Below are 15,013 nucleotides of genomic sequence, written 5' to 3'. Positions count from 1 at the left end.
GTAAGGATTTCTGAAAGAAATGGGCCACGGAGTCTGGAAAATGGAAGCCAACATATAGTGCAAGGTCTTAGCAAGGAGACGCCTGGGTCGGGGAGCCACGTGGTGACTGGAAGAGCAGGCGCCAAGTATAGGGGCACAGGTAAAGCGCGGGCAGAGGTAGGTTTGGGAATCCAGGAGTCCTCCGCATTGGAGAACAAGGACCAGAGAAACGCTGCTTCCGGAAAATTCCCACGGCTGCCTCGTGAGCGCCAACAGCAGCCGCCAGAGGCGGGGGCGCGCCGGGAGCGCGCGGGCGGGGGCGGGGCCGGGGCGGGGCTAGGGCGGGGCTAGGGCGGGGCCTGCGTCTCCTCTGATCTGAGCGGTTGCCTCCGCCGCGGCGAAGAGCGTTCGGGGAAATCTCACGGCTTTCCCGCGCCGCCTACTCGGCCTCTCCGCCCGCTTCCTTCTTCACAGACTGCAGCCAGTCTCCGCGCCGGCCTTCTCTGTTATGGCGACTCGCAGCCCTAGCGTCGTGGTGAGCAATTTCGCTAGCTAGCCTGGCCCCGGGCGCACGCGGCCAGCGGCGGTTGGGCCCTGAGGCATGGGGCCCGCACTGTGTGCTCTGGCCGAGGTGGCGCGGGAAAGCGCGGGGAGGGGGCTGGCGGGGGCGCTCACAGGTTCCCTGGTTTGGCTTTACGTCACACGAAGGCGGCGGGGAGGACGGAATGGCGGGGTTCAGGGTGGGTCCGTCCTTGGGAGAGCCCTGGGAAAGAGAGCTGCGTGTGGGCAGCGAAGGTGGAAATGGCGCTTTGGTTGACATGTGCCGCCTGCGAGCGTGCGGGTGGGGGGGCGTGGGCTGATTCGGGAATGATCCGGCGGGGCGCGGGCCTGGGAGCTTTCTCGGGAGGGGTCGTTCTCTGGAAGTTTGATGTGGGGTGGGGGATAGTGAGTGCCTCCCCCACCTCTGAGGAAGCTTCGGCACCGAAAACAACTGCTTGGGCGGGCTTATGTAAAACTGGGCTTTGCTTTTCTTTCTGCAGATGCTATAATTCATATTTGTGGGAATGCACATTGCCTCAGATTGAATCCTCACCACAGGCTCCTATTTTGAACGGGAAGAAGCTAGTGGAAAGACAGGTTATTTTTCCCACGGCCCCAAAGCAGCGGGCCTTAGCCTTGTGGGATGGCACACGCTTGTAATCCCAGTATTTGAGAGCTTGATACAGGAGAGTCGTAGGTTCAAAGCCAGCCTCGTCAACTTAGTGAGGCCCTGTTTCAAAATAAAAATAAAATAGGTCTGGGGGTGTAGGTAAAACTCCCCAGGTTGAATCCCCAGCAAAACACATACACGCACACACTAGCGGGCCTTGAAATAAGAAAAGCTTGAATCAGAATCCCTTGCCCTTTGATGCTGAAGAGGATAAAAAAAATGCCAATCTGGTTCTTACCTTCAAGAACATTCTTAATACAGTCAGCCTCTGATTGCATGCATCCACCATTTGTTTTTCTTGAACGAGTCAAGCTGTTGTCTCCCCAACCTTTCTGATCATTCCTTTGAAAATTGCCCAAACTCTTTTTCCACCACTAGTTTAATGCCTTAACCTGCTTTTTTTTATCGTTATTGTTGTTGATACAGTAATTACCTGTTTACCTGTTGATCGTCTCACACTTCAGCAAACTTATTTTTGCAATGCTATTAATTGAACCCTGGGCCCTGCCTTGAACATGCCAAGCAAATGCTCTACCACCAAGCTACTACCTCAACCCTTAAACTTATAGGTATAAGAATTGTCACTGTAACTCCAGCACATAGTGCCTAACTAGTAGGTTTTCAGTAGTGGTTTGTTAAATGAATAGCTACGTGTCCCCTAAAGATACCATTCTGTTTAATATTAGGCACTTTGACTTAAGGTGAAGAGCAGTGTTCTTAATAGAGCCTTACATGGAACCCTGCTTATTTAGGCTATTTACTAGCTCTGTGGCCTCGGGCATCTTCATCTCTCTAGACTTGTTTCCATCAGTATATTTGAAGTGCAGAGTATAGGTGTTATTGAAAAAACTGTAAAATAGTCTTTGTGAATAAACAACTTTTGCTTGGTCTCTGACTGGGAATAGTAATAATAACCATAGGGGGATTTACATATGTAGTCCTAATTATTTAGAAAAAAACTCAGTTAACAGTGGTATGATCATTACCTTTTTGGGGGGTGTGGTCCTAGGGATTGAGCCCAGCCATATTTTACTTATGAGCTACACCGCCAGCCCTTTTAACATTTTTTTATTTTGAAATATGGTCTTGCTAAGTTGCCAAAAGCCTCGATAAGTTGCTGAGGCTGGCCTTGAACCTGTGATCCTCCTGTCTCAGCCTCCCAAGTACTGGGATTAGAGGTGTGTGCTACCATACCAGTCTTGATCATTACCGTTTTACAGAATGAGATACCTTCCAAGTCTCAGAGAGATTAACAGATATACCCTAAGTAACACAGTTATTGAAGGGAGGAGGGGAGATAGGGCTGTAGCTCAGTGGTAGAGCCCACTAGAACAAGGACCTTGGTAAGAGCCCAGCACTAGGGCATGAAATAGGTGAAAACAGGAGCTCTGAGTTTTAATTTAGGTCTTTGTCCAGAGCCTATGCACTTAAGTGGTGTAGTAGTCACAGTGGGTGCTCAGCATGTGTTAATAACATTCTGTTGCTAGGTTTAATTAGGTAGATTAGGGACATGCAGTTTTAATGTTAGAACTGCATGCTGTATTAGTTAATGTTTGATCATCAAGATATTTGTAAGCTGGGCCTGGTGGCTCACACTTGTAATCCCAGTACTTGGGACTCTGAAACAGGAAGATTGCAGGTTCTTGGTCAGCCTCAGCTACTTAATGAGGCCCTCTGCAATTTAATGAGATCTTGTTTCAAAAGTAAAGAATAAGACCCCAGCGTGGTGGTGCGCCCTTGTAATCCCCGTGCTTGGGAGGCTGAGACAGGAGGATCACACAGGTTCAAAGCCAGCCTCAGCTGGTATAAAAGACCCTGTTTCCAATAAAATATAAAATAGGTCTGGGAGTGTATCCCAGAGGTAGAAGGCCCCTGGGTTCCATCCCCAGTACCACCAAAAAAAAGTAAAAAATAAAATACGACTGGAGGTTTAGCTTGGAGGTAGAATGTCCCTGGGTTCCATTCTCAGTTCCAAAACAATTCATTTTTTTTAGTTTGCAAATTCATGTTCCTTTTAAAAATTTTCTTCCCCTAATCTGTTTGCATGTTAGCAATAATGAACATTTAAATACTGCTTGCTCTGTGCTAGTTACTATTCTAAGCCGTGTATGTGTGTGTATGTATGTGTGTGTATGTATGTGTGTATATATAATATGTATATATACATATACATATACACACATATACATATACATACACACACACACACACATATATATATGTATATATATACCTAGAGACATTCTGCTATACTCCTAGCCTTATTTTTATTTATTCATTTTGTGGTGATGGGGATTGAACCCAGGGGCAATCTACCTCAGAGCTATTCTCCAAGCCCTATTTCTTATTCTTTATTTTAAACAGAGCCTCAGTAAGTTGTGGAGGGCCTCACTAAGTAGCTTAGGCTGGCCACAAACCCAGATCCTCCTGTCTCAGCTTCCCAAATGCTGGGATTAAAAGCATGCACCACCATGCCCGGCTAGCCTTATTTTTTTATTTTGAAACAGTCTCATTAAGTTGCTGAGGGCTTTGCTAAGTTGCTGAGGTTGGCCTTGAACTTAAAATACTCCTGTTTCATCCTCCCAAAAACAGATTACAGACATGCACCATCATACCCGAGTTTATTTGATTCTTAAAAAATATTTATGTGGCTCAGAAGGGTCGAGTAACTTGCCTAAGGTTACTTGACAGTACTACTATGATTTGAATCCAAATTCTCTGACCCCAGATCTGCTCTTAACCTCTAAATTTTTTAAGAGTGACAAGAATAGATATTTACCACTTATCTTAGGCACTGAAGTAAATGTTTAGCAGACATTATCTAGTAAGTGTGTTAAAGTTACTTATTAAGTACATAAACACTAACTAGTATTGACCTTGGAGGCACAGATAGTGCCCTAGAAGCTTTGATGAAATTGACCCCTGTGTCTGCCTAATACAATCAACCTACGCTGCTTATAACTATCATTTTAGAAAGGACCTCTAGGTTTTTGGTAATTAATATGAAACATCATATATGCTTTATGTGGATAGAATATCTTCTAAATTTCAGGATGGTAGTGCTAGAAATGTAATAACCTGCTAACTGAATTTAAATTTTATCCTACTGGTCATTTGGGGAGTTTGTGCTGGAGATTGAATGCAGGACCTTGCCCACACTTTACTACTGAGTTAATACCCCCAGCCATTGCTAGTGATTTTTACAGGATTAGTAAAATGGTACACTTTTTTTTACAGCCCTATTATTGTTACCAATAGGGTTTAAAATAATATTTGTTGGTAGGTATAGATTAGAATTATTCCATTAGACCATGAAAAATGGAGTGGTTTGGTTTAGGGGTTTCTTGCTATGAATTGAGTATTGTGTCTTGAATGCTACAGATCCATATTGATTATTTCTATTGTTTGTATCTGGGTAGTGCAGTCAGTGAGAAGAAGACCAACCAAATCAGCAGGGAAGAGATTTATTTGACTTTTGTACTGGGGAATGAACCCAGGGGTGCTCTACCTCTGAGCTACACCCCCAACCCTACTTTATTTTTATTTTGAAACAAGGTCTCAGTCAGTAGCTAAGGCTGTCCTAGAAGTACGAACCTCCTGTCTCAGCCTCCCCCAAGTACTGAGATTATAGGTATGCACCACCATGCCTGGCTGACTTTTACTTTTTTAAATATTTGGGTTTCTTCTTTCCAATTTTAGAGTACTGGGATTGAATCCAAGGGCACTCTACCACTCAGCTACATACCCAGCACTTTTTAAAAATGTTTTATTTTGTGATAGGGTCTCACTAAGTTTCCAGGGCTGCCTCAAACTTGTAATATTCCTGATTTACCCTCCTGAGTATTTCGGATTACATGACTGTGCCACTAGACCTAGTCATTTTTACTTACATTTTTAAAGTGACAGGGTCTAGCTATGTTGTCCAATCTGGCATCAGGCTCCTAGATCCAGAAATCTTTGTGCCTCAGCCTCTCAATAGTGGGACTATAAACATGTGACCCTATACCCAGCCGAGTTTTTGTTTTTTAGTTTCCTGTAGTTCATTAGACAGTAAACAAGTCAAATTACCCTCTTCCATTTTGAAGGGATGCTAAAGACATGCTTGTATATTCTACTTTTCTGTTAAATTATATTATGTGCATTCAATGAGATTTATATGCTATAAAAATGCCTTCGCTGCCATTAATTTCAATATTGGGACTCAATTGTTATTTTCCTGCTAGTGGCCACCAAATTACTAACATTTAAAAATATGCTACTGATAAAAATTCAAACATTTCAAATACTATCTTAAACATTGTGCTTCTGATAATTGATAGGTATAATATTTTTGTCCAGAGTGAACATGCCTATTATTCTACCTTGTACATTAATAAAATCAAGGATTATGATGCTGGGTAAATTCATATCCTTATACATGTAGTAGTGATGAGACCACTTGTCTAGAGTGGATGATAATTTATACATGGGATTCTGATTTTATTTATTTATTTTGGTGGTACTGGGGATTAAACACATGATGATGCATTTGGTAGGTAAGTACTACTGAGTTATATTCCCAGATTTTTTTTGATACCAGGGAAACCCAGGGGCATTCTACCTCCATGCTACACTGCAGCTTCATTTTATTTATATTTTGTTATTTTTGAAACATTGTCAATTTTTACTTCCAAAAGACTTAAGCAATCCTAGTCACAGATGATAAATGGATATTGCAAGGGTTATATTAACTTGAATTGATTTCCTTGCCTCTTTTGATGTTAGATGGTATATCTTTGTAATTAGAAATTTTATTTGTGAGTCACAAATTTTCCCATGAAGGCCATTATTATAAATGTGACACAATGTAATTATTAAAAATTCATGAGCCAGGCATGGTGGTGCACACCTGTAATCCCAGTTCTTGGGAGGTTGAGAAAGGAGGGTAGTAGGCTTAAAGACAGCCTCAGCAATTTAGTAAAGGCCTCAGCAACTGAGTGACCCTGTGTCAAAATAGATAAAGTAGGGCTGGAATGTAGCTCAGAAGCAGAACATCCCTGGGTTCAGTCCCTATTAACAGAAGGGAAAAAAACATTTGTAAGCTTGGCATTGTGGCACACACTTGTGATCCTAGTACTTGGGAGGTTTAGACAGGAGGATAGCAGATTTGAGGACACCCTCAACAATTTAGTAAGACCCTGTTTCAAAATTTAAAAAAATAGGGTTGGGGAGGTGGCTTGGATACAGTATGTCCATGAATTTAATCCCTAGCAACATATATACACAAACACACACACAAATAAAATATAATGCCAGTATTACTGGAAAGTAAAATTATTTCAAGAATTTATAATAGCAAAAGTATTTATTTTGATTCTAGACAAAAGGTGAAAAGCACCTGTGTGGATTTAATCACTGACAAGTATATTGCAAATAGATTAGATTTTAAAAGCTATGTTCTAGACCTCTGAGGAGTTACAGTCAGATTTCTGAATTGTCTGGGTAATGGTAAGTAGCTGAGAGCTATTAGTAATCTGTCCTTTGATTTCCATTTCAGCCAGAAATGGCCATAGTGGAAAAGGTGGTCCTGGGGGGAAACACCCCTTTGTTTACTACTACTGGCCGTTCCAGAGCTCTCCCCAAATATTTTGGGATTGTTTTCCTCAAAGCCATCCAAGACATTTTTGTGATATTCACTAGCCATTTTTATGTTGGATGTTTATTTTATGGCCTGAGTTGTTTGTGTGTACCTCTCTTCTAAAATTCAGATATTGAATCCCTTTCTTCCAATGTGATGGTATTTGGAGATGTGGCCTTGGGCATATAATTAGAGTTTGGTAAGGAGGGTCCTGATCTGATGGGATTAGTGCCCTTATGAAGAGGTGCCAGAGAGCTTGTTATAGAAGAGGTCATGTGAGCACACAGTGAGAAGGCCCAGAAGAAAAGAGGCCTTAGAGTGAAGCCTAACTGCCAGGCAACTTGATCTAGGACTTCAGTCTTCAGAACTGTGAGAAATATGTTTCTATTTGTTTAAGCCACCTAGTCTATAGCATTTTGTTATGACGCCCTGAATAAATATAGTTATTTTTAGGAAGTGTTGGTAATAACCACCTGGAGCACTAAGTCATACATTATAAAATGTGGTTAAGTATCATCTAGGAATTGGGCACGACTATTGCTGAGCTAATTTTTTTCATGTGTGTGGTACTAGGGGTGGAACCCGGGGCTTTTCTACCTCCAGGCTATACTCCCAGACCTATTTTATACTTTATTTGGAAACAGGGTCTCACTAAGTTGCTGAGAGCCTCACTTAAGTAGCTGAGTCTGGCTTTGAACCTGTGCCATCCTCCTGTCTCAGCCTCCCAAGTGCTGGCATTACAAGCATGAGCCACCACGCATGGCGTTGCTTAGCTAATTTAAAAGGCTGTGCTAAATCAGTGTCAGAGTAATGGTGGTCTCTTACACTGTTTATAGTCTAGGCCACAAAATATTACTGCTTTAAGTTTGGTTTTGCTTATAGAGGGAATCATTGGTTGTAGGTAACCTTGGTTCTGATTTTATCTTTAGTGCATATACAACTGTATTTGAAAATTCATGTTTATGGGGTCATCAAATTAGACTTTGTTAGAGACTACAGTTTTTATCATGCTGTACAGTTAGCTGTATATATACATTTTCACTAGATTACAAACTTTTTAAGGGCTCTAAATTTATCATCATTTTTGTATTCCCCACAAAACCTATTGCACAATGCCTTAAGGTAAATACTGAATGCATTTTTGTGTGGTTGAATATATTGCAATTCCCAGCTTCCTATGAAAGTAGCCACTAGGTTCTTAACTATTCCATATCAGATGGAGTTAATTTCTGTTAAATAATAACCAGTATCAGATGGGATAAATAAGTTAAAAGGATTATGCACCACCATGTGTGTTTCTGTTTAGATTTTGTAGAGATTGTGTTTTGTTAGACTTGTTTAACATTAAGCTATGGTGTTTGAGGTGATTAAAACTATTATCTCTAATTTATGTTACTTCTTATCAGTGGTCCAGGTACCAAAAAGGCTTTTTTCCTGTCTCATCTTCCCAAGTCCCTATGTTTATAGACATGTGCAACCACACCTAGCACAAATCTATTTTGATTGAATTAAAAACTTTGGATTGGAGATCAATTTGGTGTGTGGACAGACATAGACTTCCTATTTTGGAGTACATGCCTGCTGAACTGTTTTCTTCACTTTCTATAGTACTGAGGATTGAAGATTGAACCTGGGGGGCTTTATTCCTCCAAGCTACATTTCTATCCCTTTTTTTTTCAATACTGGGGATTGGACCCAGGGCATTCAACCTCTGAGCTACATTTCCAGCCCTATGTTTTATTCTTTATTTTGAAACAGGATCTCACTGAGTTGCAGAAGGCCTCACTAAGTAGCTAAGGCTAGCCCACAACCTGTTATCCTCCTGTCTCAGCCTTCCAAGTACTGGGATCACAAGTATGGACCACCATGCCCAGCTCTCTATTCCTATTTTATTTTATGTTTTAAAACAGTGTGTTCACTAAGTTATCCGGTCTTACCTGTAACCTGTGAACCTCTTCCTCAGCCTCCCAAATACTTGGATACAGGCATGTGCTACCACCCCCAACCCAGTCTGTCTTATATTCTTAGCCTACATATCTAAGATGAACTTTGGGCACAGTTCACATTCACTTTAATTGAAACAAGACTATTTTTGTGGTACTGGGGATTTAACCTAGGGGTACTCTACCATGGAGCTATCTTTTTATTGTGAGACGAAGTTTCTCCAAGCTGTGGAATCTGGCCTCAAACTTGTGATCTGCCTTTGCTCACCATATGTCTCTGGATTATTGGTGTATCACCACACCTGGCAGAAACAAGATTTTTGAAGTTCTTAGGTTACCTGCAGAACGTGTAGCCAAGCACTGAGCCATTTTATAGATACAGCAGTATTTCTGAAGAGTACTTGTGGGTCCTGGTTTGTATTTGTAGCAGGAGTGAGTAACTGGTAGAAAGGAATGAGTACATTCAGGAAGTCATTTTGGTACTATGGATCTTGATTTTGTGTGTGTGGGGGGGGTACTGGGCGTGGAACCTAGAGGCTTATTACCTCTGGGCTATACTCCCAGACCTATTTTCTATTTGGAAACAGGGTCTTGCTAAGTTGCTGAGAGCCTCCCTAAGTAGCTGAGGCTGGCTTCAAACCTGTGCGATCTTCCTGTCTCAGCCTCCCAAGCGCAGGGATTACAAGCGTATGCCACCACACCCGGCTACTAGATCTTGATTTAAAGCACTGTGAAATGGTACATTTTCATACTGGTGAGACGGACATGAATAATTATTATATCAAAATTGAATAAGGTTGCCAGGCGTGGTGGCACACGCTTGTAATCCCAGCATTTGGGAGGCAGACCGGAGGATCGCCGTTTGTTCAGACAGCTTCAGCTACTTAGTGAGGCCCTCTACAACTCAGTGAGACCCGATTTCAAAATAAAGAATACAAAATAGGGCAGGGTGTAGCTCGGAGGTTGAATGCCCCTGGATTCCATTTCCAAACCTGCAAAAAAAAATTAAGGTTTTATCTTTTCCCAAAACTTGAACTAAATTTCATTGTATACCATTTATAAAATCAGAACTTGCTTGTAAAATATTTTTGGAATGCTCTTGTACATGATACAAATGTTCTGTTTTCAGTTTTTGGTAGTAAATATGTTCTGATATAAACATGAAGTGAAAATATTCAGGAAATAAATTATCTCTTAATCTTAGAGGATCTGGAATAATTTCTGTCCCTGAAAATAGAAAATTTTCTGCTTATGAAAGTAGAAAAAAAGTATGTGTGTTTAAAAACACATCAGCATTGACTTCCGCCCATTGCGGAGTACTAAAGGTTGCACTGACGACACATATATAAAATCTTATAAAATGAGCTTTTGAGATTGAAACAGAGACAGTTTGAACCTCAAATTTTTCAGCAGTAAACCCCTTAAAACCTAACTGGGTTCTGTGAATTATAAGTGTTACATATGTATTTTTTAATTTATTTTGATAGTCAAACTACTTTTTCAGCTTATAATCCAATGCTAGCTGAAAGAGAAAGTACTCCATAGGTATTAGCTGATACAGTGAGGTTTAATTATGGTTTGACCAGAATTTATTAAAAAACTGATAGAGTTTAGAGCCGGGTGTGGTGGTACACGCTTGTAATCCCCGCGCTTGGGAGGCTGAGACAGGAGGATCATGCAGATTCGAAGCCAGCCTCAGCTGGTTTAAGAGACCCTGTTTCCAAAATAAATATAAAATAGGTCTGGGAGTGTAGCCCGGAGGTGGAAGGCCCCTGTGTTCTATCCCCAGTATCACCAAAAAAAAAAAAATTGATAGAGTTTATACCACTAATTTCATGAATGTGTTCAAATGATATTTAGTTCTGAATATCATGTAGAGTATTGCAGTTGTTACTGGTTTATTTCTCTGAATGAGCTTTGAATTTTTTTGTGGTGTTACAGAGGATGGAACCCAGGGGCCTTCTACCTCCAGGCTTCACTTCCAGACGTATTTTATATTTTATTTGGAAACATGGTCTCGTAAGCCAGCTGAGGCTGGCTTCAAACCTGCACAATCCTCCTTTCTCAGCCTCCCAAGCATAGGGGTTACAAGCGTCTGCCACCATGCCCGGCTTGTGCTTTAAATATTTTGCTTTAATTTAGTGTATTGTTTTAAAATGTCTCATCCTTTTTGGGTATAAATAATTAGATCAAGCCAGGTATTCCTGTAGTCCCAGTACTTCAGAGGCTCAAATAGGAAGATCACAGGTTTGAGGCCAGCCTCATCAACTTAGTGAGACCTTGTTTCAATATAAGAAGGGATGGGTATATAGCTCAGAAGTAGAACAGCCATAGGTTCAGTCTCCAATACAAAACAATAAAATAAAAAGTCACTGTAACTCGCTCCCAAAGAGAATGTTTTATGATTTTCTTATATTTTTATCACCACCAGTACTGCATTATTGGGGTTGAGTTTTCTGCATGCCGGGGACTATGCATACTAAGACAACAAATATGTGTCTTACTCAGACACTTTTGGAATATATACTATGAAGTCATCTCATGAGTTGATTTTAATCTCAGACTTCTAGGAGTTTTTTTAAACTGGTATTCATTTTTTAAATTTTTTATTGGTACATTGTAATCATACATTTTAATGGGGTATAAGATGGTAGAGGCATATATGCACACATCACCCAATTAGCCTTTACCCAATTCCCACTCCACTCCCTCTTTCTCATGTTTGGCTTAGTGATTGACATTAATATGTTTGTTAATGTACATCATGTACATTAGAGAATTTCCCTCTTCCCCCCACTCTCATCCTCTCAGGTCACTTTATTTGCTCATCTATAGTATCTCCTCCTTAGTTTAGAGTTCTTCCTATAACCCATTTTCTCCCTAGCTTTCACATATTAGGGAGAGCATTCAATTTCTTATTTTTGTGACTAACCAATCTCACTTAGCATAATGTTCTCCAGTTCCATCCATTTCCCTATAAATGACATAACTATGTTTTTCTTTATGGCAGAATAAAATTCCATTGTGTATATCTCCCATAGTTTTGTAATCCATTCAACTGTTGATGGACGTCTTGACTCGTTTCATAGTTTGGCAATTGTGAATTGTACAGCTATGAACAGAAATATGCATGCATTAGTTTGGTAGTTTGTTTTTTTTTCATTTGGGTAGATACCCAGAAGTAGTATTGCTGGATCATATGATAAGTTCATTCTCATTCTTCTGAGGATCCTCCATACTGTTTTCCAAAGTAGTTGCACTAATATGCAATCCCAACAAATTTGTTATTTGTGTTTTGAATGATTGCTAAATTACTGCAAAGAATCAGAATAGAAGGAATATACCTCAACATAATAATGGCAATCTATGATAGGACCACGGCCAACATCATATTAAATGGGGAAAAACTACTAGAATTTCCCCTAAAAACAGGAACAAGACAAGGATGTCCATTATCACCACTTCTTTTCAATGTAATACTTGATACTCTAGCCAGAGCAATAAGGCAAGAAAAGAAAATCAAAGGAGTACAAATAGGAAAAGAAGAACTCAAACTTTCACTATTTGCAGATGACATGAAACTATACTTAGAAGACCCAACAAACTCAACCAAAAGGCTTATAGAACTGATCAACAAATTCAGCAAAGTGTCTGGATACAAAATCAATCTTCAAGTTTTTCCTTATACCAACCATAAATCCACTGAGAAAGAAATCCAGAAAACACTTCCATTCAGGATACCCCCCCCAAAAATAAAATACTTAGGAATAAACTTAACCAAGGAGGTAAAGGATCTGTACCAAAAAAATTGAAAAAAGAAATCGAAGAATACCTTAGAAGATGGAAAGATCTTCTATGTTCATAGGTAGGCAGAGTAAATATTAAAATGGCCATATTTCCAAAAGTACTCTAAAATTTCTAGGAATATTTATTTATTTATTGTTTATTTGTTTAATTTTGGTAGTACTGGAAACAGAACCCAGGGGCCTTCTACCTCCGGGCTACCCTCCCAGACCTATTTTATATTTTATTTGGAAACAGGGCCTCTTAAACCAGCTGAGGCTGGCTTTGAACCTGCGCGATCCTCCTGTCTCAGCCTCCCAAGCTCTGGGATTACAAGCGTACACCACCACGCCAGGCATCTAGGAATTTTTAAAGTGTCCATTAGCTTTAATTTTTTTTCTGGCACTCAGGATTGAACCCAGGGGCTTTTTACCACTGAGCTTCATCTCTATCCGTGTGTGTGTGTGTGTGTGTGTGTGTGTGTGTGTGCGCGCGCGCGCGTGAGTGTGTGTGTGTGTGTGTGTGTGTGTTTATTTATTTACTGATTATTTATTTTGTCAAACTGAGGATTGAACCCAGGGGTATTCCACCTCTGAGCTACACCCCCAGACCTATTTTATTATTATTTTATGTTACTGAGGCTGACCTTAAACCTGCAGTCTTTCTGTTTCAGCCTTCCAAGTACTGAAATTACCGGTGTGTACAACCACACCTGGGCCTTTTTATTTTTACTTTTTAAATTTTGATACAGAGTCTTGCTATGTTGCCCAGGGTAGCCTGAAATTTTTGATCCTCCTGCCTTGGTCTTCCAGTATTTGAGATTACCATGTGGACTAATTTAGCTTTTTAAAAATATTATTAATTTATTGGTTCTTTATAGTCTCACATTTTAAGATAGACCATGCTGACAGTGGCATACATTCACACAGTACTTGGTGCCCCCCAACCCATTTCTCTACCTCCCAATTCCAAGTGTCCGGGTTAACAATGTGTTCACTTATATACACATAGTCGCAGGTAGCATTTCCATTAATGAACCTCAGCCTTTTTCCTCCCCTACCCTTCCTCCCTGGCTCCACTGAGGATCTCTTCCATTATCTGGACTTCCTCTGGTATCCCAAACACTCCCTACTGTGAGCATATTAGAGAAAACACCAAAGGGGTTGAAATCAGAGAACTCCAGTAATATATGCATACCCATGTTTATAGCAGCACAATTCACAATAGCCAAACTATGGGAACAAGGTAGGTGTCTATCAGCAGAAGAATGGATTACAAAATTATGGGGAACATACACAATGGAATTCTACTCTGCAGTAAAGAAAAATAAAATTATGTCATTTGTAAAAAGATGGAAAGATCTGGATAACTAAATATATTAAGTGAGATTAGCTAATTTAGCTTTTTGTTGTTATGTTTCCTAATGTGAAGTAAGAAGCTATTTGGATCTGAGGTGGAACATAGCAATTTTTGTTCTGTATGATATTTTAACATGTTAGACTATAATGCATTGCATTAATTTTTTGTGTAAATTAGGTTTGGGAGTGTAGCCCAGAGGTAGAAGGCCCCTGGGTTTCACCCCCAGTACCACAAAAAAAGGAATGGATTTCTTAAATAACTTTAATTTATTATCATACTTACAAAGTTAACTGTTCTCAATTATCTAAGTGTCTTTGGAAAACTAAGGTTTATTAATCTAATTTCATTCAAGTGTTTGTGTCCTTTAATGCTCTCATTTGAAATAGGTATCTTTCTTTTTCAGATTAGTGATGATGAAGCAGGCTATGACCTAGATTTATTTTGTATACCCAACCATTATGCTGAGGATTTGGAAAAGGTGTTTATTCCTCATGGACTAATTATGGACAGGTTAGTAGAATCTCAAAGGTTTTTTTTCCTCTTGATTTCAAGTGCCAGTAATTGTTGAGTAGTTGGTATTTGAATATAAACTAGGCCAGCTTGTTAAATAATAAATGCTTTCTATTTTTAAAGTCCTCATTATAAAAACCAAAAGGAGCCTTAACTGATTACCCAGTATAAGTCATGGTATAGTGAGATTCAGTAGGGAAGAGAATAAAATAAATGTTGAAGAAAAGCTGGAAAAATGAAGACAACAGTATCTTTGAGTCCACAGTCCTTAACAGGGTAATGAGTTGGGGCTAAATCACATAAAGGCAAGGTCCAATTTTGATTATTATGCAGTCTAGTTTGAAAACTTCCCCTCAAAGGAATTAATAGTGACAATCCTGCTTGATATTTAAATATTTGTCTTTTATATCTGGCTGTTTTGTTAATTTTTAAATTGCAATATCAATGTGGTTATGTTATAAAAACCTCTCTATGGAAGCTATAAATGGAAAGAGTAAAGTTCTTTCTTTTAGCTTCCTGTACATATTCCCTCCCTAGACACTGGCTATACACAATATATATATATGTGTGTGTGTATGTGTGTGTGTGCATGCATACATATTTGTATGTGTA

General features: G+C 39.8%; 1 protein-coding gene across 1 annotated transcript in view; it reads left to right on the top strand.

Moving 5' to 3' along the window:
* Positions 1 to 443: 443 nt before the first annotated feature.
* Positions 444 to 15,013, top strand: part of HPRT1 (hypoxanthine phosphoribosyltransferase 1) — a gene marked incomplete at its 3' end in the record, with an annotated part of 39,014 nt that continues 24,444 nt past the window's right edge. The window contains exons 1-2 of the mRNA XM_080719393.1: positions 444 to 514; positions 14,295 to 14,401. Coding sequence (XP_080575519.1) covers positions 488 to 514; positions 14,295 to 14,401 — 134 coding nt within the window. The 5' untranslated portion in view covers positions 444 to 487. The remainder of the gene's footprint in view (positions 515 to 14,294; positions 14,402 to 15,013) is intronic.

Source organism: Muscardinus avellanarius, assembly GCF_963383645.1.
Source record: "Muscardinus avellanarius genome assembly, chromosome: X".
NCBI classification, from domain to species: Eukaryota; Metazoa; Chordata; class Mammalia; order Rodentia; family Gliridae; genus Muscardinus; species Muscardinus avellanarius.
Note: the sequence above shows the minus strand (reverse complement) of the source record. Positions and strands in the feature narration are given on the sequence as shown.